Source organism: Gobius niger (assembly GCF_951799975.1).
Source record: "Gobius niger genome assembly, chromosome: 9".
Lineage (NCBI taxonomy): Eukaryota > Metazoa > Chordata > Actinopteri > Gobiiformes > Gobiidae > Gobius > Gobius niger.
Genome location: NC_136860.1, coordinates 3,162,889 through 3,171,265, shown reverse-complemented (window position 1 = coordinate 3,171,265; position 8,377 = coordinate 3,162,889). Strand labels below are relative to the sequence as shown.

The 8,377-nt window shown below is 40.8% G+C and overlaps 1 protein-coding gene across 1 annotated transcript in view; it reads left to right on the top strand.

Annotated features, from left to right (window-relative positions):
- Positions 1 to 1,963: 1,963 nt before the first annotated feature.
- Positions 1,964 to 8,377, top strand: part of LOC306968394 (uncharacterized protein) — a 76,757-nt gene continuing 70,343 nt past the window's right edge. Inside the window, exon 1 of the mRNA XM_079563740.1 lies at positions 1,964 to 2,080. Within this exon, the coding sequence (XP_079419866.1) occupies positions 1,987 to 2,080 (94 nt within the window). The 5' untranslated portion in view covers positions 1,964 to 1,986. The remainder of the gene's footprint in view (positions 2,081 to 8,377) is intronic.

Below are 8,377 nucleotides of genomic sequence, written 5' to 3'. Positions count from 1 at the left end.
AACTTTGAACATGTTCTTGTAAGGCTGTATGAAGAAGATGAGGCACTCTGTCTTCATCAGGGCTAATCATTTACATCGTCCCACCCTTTTCTGATATCAGCAAATCCATGGTGCCAGGACTTTAGCCAAAGGTTTACTTTGTGTAATGACCCTTAACGAAATGGACAGACTTGGACTGTAGGGATCTCATAGACACACCAGGTCATTGTTTCATCAGTTTTATAAAGTTGAAGATCGGGTTTAATGTTTAAAACACAATCTACACACTGTATTTAGATCATACATACATTGAATCTAATCAGTACTGAGTATACACAATTGATCGACTGAGCACAGACCAAAGTAAATCAGTTTGTAGTAACTCAGGCACTTAATAAAAAAAGGCTGTATCATACTCATTTCACAAAAGACAATTATAATATAAAGTGTCTACGATGCCGTCGGATGTGTTTGATCTGGACAATATCTAACTGGTTAAGGTTTGGAGTTGGAAAATGATATGAAGGTTAAGATTGGGAAAATGGTTTGGATTATTGTTGACTCATTCTTTCCCCAACGCTCAGGGTTCTTGGGGAAGGTAAAGAATCATGTTGTGGTTGGAACATCTATCCACACAACAGCCTTTAGGCATGATTTACTGCGAACTTTATTACATTTATCGTACACTATGTCATTCACAGGCAAAAACGCAATCCAATAAGACGACTGTTTTCATCAACAAGAGAATTGTTAATAGGCTCAAATACGATGAAAACCTTTAGTCCTGGTTTAGTGCTTAGAAAAAATGTGATCATATCTTAGACATAAAAGGCTTACAAGTGCTTGAATTATTAGAGCTTGTGTGGATTTTGAGTTGGGTTGGACTATCGAGAATTTTCCTTTTGGCTTTTCACTTTTTTTGTCTAATTTTTGTCTTATTTTAAGTGAACAAGTACATTTCTTCTATCTTATCCTGTTAACTGCCACCTTAGGGTTAACAATTATTTATATCCAAATATCAAAGCGTATTGAGTGGAGAGCCTACATATGACAGTGTGATACTTCATTTGAAAGCCAAGACCTTCTAGTATCTAAAAATATGTGTGAGATGTGAGTGAGTGAGACACAACTTTCATCACACTTGCTGTTCTTAACCCTAATCATATCCTGATCAGGGTTAACTAACCCTAATCATATCCTGATCAGGGTTAACTAACCCTAACCTTAACCCCGGGGGGCAGGTGAAGCAGGTTCTTGCTTGTTCCATTGGCTCAGTCAGTCTGAACCTAGTCTTGCTGACTTATTTTATTTATTTGTATTTGTTAGACCTATTCTTCTTCTATGTTCTGTATTCCTGAGATGGACGAATATTTGGCTGGGAAGCTGCAAATGAATTGCTCCTCGGGGAGAAATAAAGTCTTCTGAATCTGAATCTACTCAAAATCAGCTTTACTTGTCTCAATTCAAGCACATTTAAAGACATTGATCGAAGCTAAGATGGAAGTTTTCTGCGGAATAGTCCAAACATCCTGCAGTTTAACAAAAATAATGGTTATGAATAAGTACAGGGAGGATGAGTTGTAGAAATTACAGCTTTAACACTTTCATTTGGTTGATGGTTTGATTATAGCTCTACATCCGCAACTTCTACTCACTCCTTATCAAGTATGTTACAGCGAGGTTAGGTTGGTTTGTGATATCCGTTCCTATTCTGTATAAGTAACTGGATGTGTTTCATTGTGTCTTCAGCCCTTGTTTAGCCCTTGTTTAGCCCTCAGTGCGGCGGGGGCAGGTCCGTCTGTGCCGCTCACTAAAGGGGGCTGGTTCTCTGCCTCTGCCTCTCTCTCTCTCGCTCCTCACTCTGGGCTGGGGCCGCTGTCAGACGGAGCTGCACTGTCCAACGCAACACTCATGATCTTCTAAGGCTTTCCATCCACGGGGTGCTTTATTTTTTTACTGCCTTTTTCTTTCCCCCCTTTTCGGACGTTCATGTCGTAGCCCGCAGACATGAGGGGACTAAACGTGCGCTTGAGGACGTTCTTGCTTGTGCTCGGGCTGCAGGTTCTGACGGTGGTGAGATGCCAGGACGACGGAGCAGGAGGTGAGTGGAGACGTCTCTGAACTGGTTTCTGGAGTTTGAGTCGGCGTTGGCGAGGATCCAAAGAGAAGGGGGGAAATAGGGTGAAAAATGTGAGTTTGAGTTAAGTTCTAGCCTGGAGGGGTCATAAAAGCAAAGTATGTTGAGAGGCTGTGACCTGACAGAGGCTTGTTGGAGTTTAGGGAGATGTCCTTGGTCTCAGAGCTTGGATTTGGGGAGTGGGAACTTGCAGAGAAGAGCCGTGGAAATCTGATATGTGTCCTGGCTTAGTCCTTTTTCAAGACATAGAGGGAAATTTGCCTGGAAGAGCATTGGGAAGTGTGGTTTTTGCAACTCAAAAAGCATTCCTGGAACTCATGGAAACTTCTGTAACATCTGCAACTGGGTCGTCAGGCATTGGCAGATCTTTTCTTCCCCCAATCATTCTTCAAATCAGCTTTGGTTGCACAATTTTCTTGCTTATGGAAGCTGTATAGAAAGTCAGATGGTAACTTTTGAAATAGGTATCTCATTTAAACATTTATTCAAAGATTCTTACCATTAAAAGTCTTTGTAAAACTCCATCTTTCTTGAATTTCAATCTCTCGTTTTGGATGTTTTAAGGCAATGTCTGAGCTTGAAACCGTATCCCTCTTTGTTGGTCGTTGAAAGTCATTGAGTTACTTTGGTGCTTGTAAACAGGGCCGGTCCTCGACATAGGCGACCTAGGCGGCTGTCTGGAGAGGGCGGTAAATCACGCTTTCATTTGTTTTTAACCCTATGAGGTTCTTGACCGTCCAAGTACAACATCCCCGACTTTTGGACATAACTTTGGAAGGGAAAGTGACAGAGACTTGTGGTCATCCCCTGCACTACAAAACACAAATATCAAGCAAGGATTTAAACGACTTGATCTCATCAATGGGACACATAACACTTTCTTGCCCCATCAGCAGATAAATAAACAAAAGACAAAATGTGTCGAGAAAGAAGCATCTCAGAACAAGAGAAATAATCTAGGTCAAATGTCCAACTGAATCTTACACTGGAATAAGAATAATCATCTTTTGGAGGAAAAACAGATTAAATCTAAAGTTTGTGTAGCTTTAGTCTAGTCTTTCATAGGATAAAACCTCTCCTTGGTTAGGAGAAAAAGACATATGTGAATGTAAAAGTGAATTTGTCTCATTTCAATTGGGATTCCTGCTTGTTCTATTGGCGTTAGCCTCTTTTTGTAATCTTAGATTAGTTCATATTGACTCAAACACAACATAAAGAACCTTAATTCAAGCGATTTCATGCAACTTCTCTAATCGAAGATGGTCCTTTTAAAAAAAATGCCACATTATCTTTGACAAAAATGACTTGAAAGTGCTTGACTTTTCGGAACTTGTGCTGATTTTGACTAGACTTGAACCATCTTATTGTCAATGGAACAAGAATGATTTGTCACAGCTTTTTTAAATCTCCTCTCAAGTGTTTTTGTCTGATTTTAAGCGAATGAAAGCTTGTTCCATTGTCAATCTTAAATCAAGACAGTCCGAACCTACTCAAAATCAGCATTCATTTGTCTTAATTCATGCACATTTCAAGCCATTTACAAGACAAGATGGAATTTTTTTTTCCAGTGAAACAACTCAAATTAAAATCTTGCCTCGGGCTCCATATTGGCTTGTAAGTGCTTGGTCCACGTCTGTTTCCTCTCAGGAGATTCCAGACTCCTTTTAGTATTGTTTATCTGTTACTGATGTCGACCAGCGTGAGTGAAAGCTGAAGCTCGCACCCTGCAGCTTTGGTGGAAGAATATGGTGCAGAGTAGTCGCTTGTAAATTGCGCAAATGTTTCTGGAACTGAACCATCACCGTTAAGACGCTGACAAACCTTTGAGTAGCTTTTCCCAGGATGTATAAGAAGTTCTTCAAGTATGGCACAGATGTAACTTCCAAAGGCTTGAATTATGGCTTCAAACGTTTGGTTAATGTCAGTTTTCTTCCTAATCTTTCAGACAAAATGACTGGTGTTGGAACTTGGGAGTTTGCTGACTAACTTTTTCTGAAACCCTCCTCGACATTTGCACTTTGACAAACACACTGGTCTGTTCATGGAGGTTTTTCCACTGTGTCAGGATGAGCTCATTGTCTGGAATGGCACCCTCCACCGCAGGAAGATCTCGCTCACGTTTACCCCCTTTTTCATCCACGGTTTGAAAAGCATTATTTTACCTGCGAGGGCCCGGAAACGCAAGAATGAGCTCATCCCACAGAACAGACTCTGGAAAAGTGTGGGATTTTTGAGCCGTCTCTTTCGGAAAATTGGCCCCACGTCTGCGGAACATGTGCTGAAGTCATCTCAGAGGAGCAGGCGCGGGGTTTAACGAGACCCATGTGTTTTAGACCCGCTTTGGTGCTGCTTTTCAATGAATTGTGCCCTTAAATGTCATTGTGAAGCTTTACAGTGGATTCAAACTGGCATTAAATCAACATTTCTTGCTCTACTTTTGTGTTGTTCATACACTGTCATTATGATTAAGTAAAACAAATCTACCAGTGGAATATGCACTTCCTGACCGAAACAAAAGGCTTAGTTTCCTTCTGCAGTCCCTGAGCAGACGAATCAGAACAACATAAAACATGCCACAAAACAAACATCCTTTCACTACACCATTTTGAACACAATCATGTAAACTTACATCATTTAAAACTAACCATAATTACAACTGTCAGTGCTGACGCTGCTGGTTTTCCACTTTTCTTGTATTACAAGAGGAAATGCTTCAGGTCTGAGGAAAGTTTCATTCTCTGTGCGAGTTTGTTCCATTCTTGAATGCCTTTGAATGAGAAGGCTGTGCAAAGGGTTGTACTTTTACAAACTAGATTTTTTTTCAGGGTTTAAGATACAATTATAGTCCAGAACATAATTTGTGGCATTAAAAGTCTAGTATTTGGGCACGATGTTTTAATCCTTGTGTATAGTTCACAAACAAGGCTACTGAACTGTTCCTGATTTTCCCCAGTCTTTTTTCCTCTTGTTTTGAAAGTTTTGATGACATCACTGCCCCGAGCTCTGGCCCTCGGGCGTGATGTCATCACAGGGGGACAGACTTAGATTAATGGAGTGAGAGGTAAAAGGCTCTGCAGAACCTCGAGCCGGCGCCTGGATAATGTCGACAAACTGAAAGAAAAGCAAAGAGCAAAGAGGATTTTGTGTCACTGCTGCACTGCCAGTGTTTTTGTCCATTTCAGGACCAACTTTCTTCCCTCATAGTCCAATTTTTCAAGCTATAGAACTACTAATCTAGAGTGACGTAAATCATTTCTTTGAGGGGGGCTATCATCTAAAACCCTTTCTGAAGTCAGCCATCTGGAGTCTTTTTACACAGTTATTAAACATTTCATTCTCAAGTGTGTTCGAGAAAGAATCAATCTGTGGAAATGTACCTTTTTTTCCAAGCAGCTTTTGTGCATTTGCCAAATTTCTATTCTATTCATATGCAAGTTTCTACTGCAGATGGCACAGTCTGGCCCATCATTGACTAATAATGATGTTCAGCCTAAACTCCAACATAAAGCCTTCACAATTCATGCACATTTACTCCACCAATAGAACAATATTTGTACTGACTATCAAGTGTCTATAATAAAGGCTGCAGAAGTAGATAAAAACATTTTTTTACCCAGAAGTTGTTTTCTTCTGTTTCCAGTGATGGATGATAAAAACATTGGACAAAGCACAATACTGTAGTTGTATCTCGTCAGCATGTTTTATATGTTTTGTGTCCGTCCATGTTAGTCCATTCTGCTGCAGCTGGAGGCAGAAGAGGAGAGAATAATGACGTGGTCAGAGCTTTGGAACAAATCCACTCTGCACAGTTTAGTCTTTAATTTACTTTAGTCTCAGACGTGACAAGGTGTGGGGTTTTCTCCTCGTCTTTTCTCGTTGTCATTGTTTGCTTTAGTCGCAGTTAAGACCGGGTTTTGGTCTAAACATTTATTCAGGTTTTTGTCTCTCTTTAGTGGCGGTGAATCGAGACACAAATTCCACAAGACGAGACGAGATTTTGACTGAATTTCTAATAAAAAATAGATTTTTGTGGTGAGCAGTTTGTAATGAAATCAACCAAATGACTAAAGCTTAAGGGTGGAAGTTTCTAAGATTTTATTCTCATTGATTCCTTCAATACACACTGATTCAGTGTGATTATGTGGATGCAGTTACACCATCTCACCACATACATCATCTGGTGCTATTTATACCACTGTCTTGACTCAATTTCCCGGATATTCTCTATTTTCTCTTATAATAAGCAGTGGGGCATATTTCTTGGATCCACCACATCACATTTGCCAATATACAAGTGGAACAAGTTTATTGGATCATCCATCAGAACCCAGAGAAGCTCAGCTCTTTGTTCAGACAGAAAGTAATGCATAAGGTGCATCATGGACTCTGTTGTTTCATAAAACCGAATCTACACAGTTTGACGCTTTGTTTGGTTTCATGGAGTTTATCCCAAGTGGAACCTCATTAGCATATTGTGCATTTTAAGATTGCTCAGTAATTTTTCAAACGTTCCTTCAAGTTTTAAACTACGCCAATCAAGTAATGAGTGCTACGAGGTGTTAGCATGAATTCGGCAGAAAGTACATGTGTTTTGTAGCTTGTATTGCTCATTTAAAAAAGGATAATTGTTTTACTAATGGCCTGTCTACTACAATACAAGTGCTTTTCAATCTGGTTTTGAATTGTTGCTTTCCAAGTCATGAATCATTGACACTGAGCTATTTAGGGAATGATACAGTGCAGGTGCTTCTAAAGCACTGACTTGTAAGTGAAATGTATTTGTATTTGTTAATTTCATCTGGACATAACCAAAGAAAGGGACAAACCTGATGCTTTGTTTCTGGTGTTAAAGCAAAGCTCAAATGTTAATTTCAGAGGAGTGGACAGTGCCGTGCAGACTTGTGGCTGTCGTGGATCTTTGCTGGGGGTGGAAAAACATTTTGGTCCCCATTCGGTCCTGGTTCAGTCCTGCACAGACGGAGTCAGAGGGGACGATGAGGAGGGGGGCGTTGGTGGTCTGGTATTTGCTGGAAAACTGGAAATGTTGAAAATTACAGGTTTTATTCTGACGAGGGGAAAATGCGGTTCAGCCAGAGCCGGAGACGAGGAGGACTTCTGCTGCGTCAGATGCCCTCCCCCCCTCCCCCTCCTCCAGATTCTGTGCTGTGGTTGGATAAATGCAGTGAGACATCAGCGCGGTGCTTGGATGGTGCCATCACCAAGATCCTGGTCTGGAGGAGGAGGATTAGATTTCTTCCTCATTTGCAATTAGTGAAAAAAAGGAGCGAGTGATCATCACCTAACTCTCTTAACGCTTTTCTAGCAACTTCCTGTGAACAAAAACTCTCACGTTAATGCACAAAAACAACTGGTATCACTTTAGATTAAATGGGCTAGATGTAAACTGGCTATTTTATACTCACTACTGCCACCTCAAGTCATACGTGTAACTGCAGCTTCTACATCAAGCTCGTGCATGACGGCACTTCAGACCCGAAGGAACAACTTTCTGAGTGACAGTGCAGGATTTTAGAGGCAGTTGTGGTGAACAGGTCTGAGCTCATTCTACACCTTAGGACATGGAGGAACATGTAGGGGGAGGAAAATACTTAGTTTAACATTTTTAAACTCTGTATAGTCCCTTTAAGAATGAAATGACATACATTTACGTTAATGAAGAGATCAAATCTATAGTTTGAGTAGATTTGGTCGAGTCTTGGACAAGATAAAACCTCTTAAGGCCAATGGAACAAGCACATTTTTTTCTTAATTCAGATTATTTCCACCTGAATAGACACAGACAGACAAAACCAGCAATGAGGAAGATGTAAGACATTGATGTAAGAGCTGAAGTCAGTATGGTTGGACAGGTTGGAGTTAGGGATGTCTCCCCCCGGAGCCTGGACACTGGTGGTGGTACAGGAGACCCGTGAAGCTGCAGCAGGGAGAAGCCATGGATGGAAGAGGCGGAGATGGGGCGGAGGCGGGTCACAGCACAGCTGGGAAGCGAACGAACCATGATTGCTATAGGCTTAAAAGCAAGACTGATGTAGATGATTGGCTGCCACGGTTATTTTTAAAAGGAAAAGTGTGATATATTCTTGTTCCATAGGCGTTAGTATTTGTATCTGATCTTAGATTAGTTCAGATCGACTCAAATTCAACATAATGGCGAATTAACTACAAAAATGGCTCAGAGGAGTGGATTCTGTGGTTTTGATGGGCTTAAGCGGAGTCCTTTTCCACCACATCCCTCCAGCT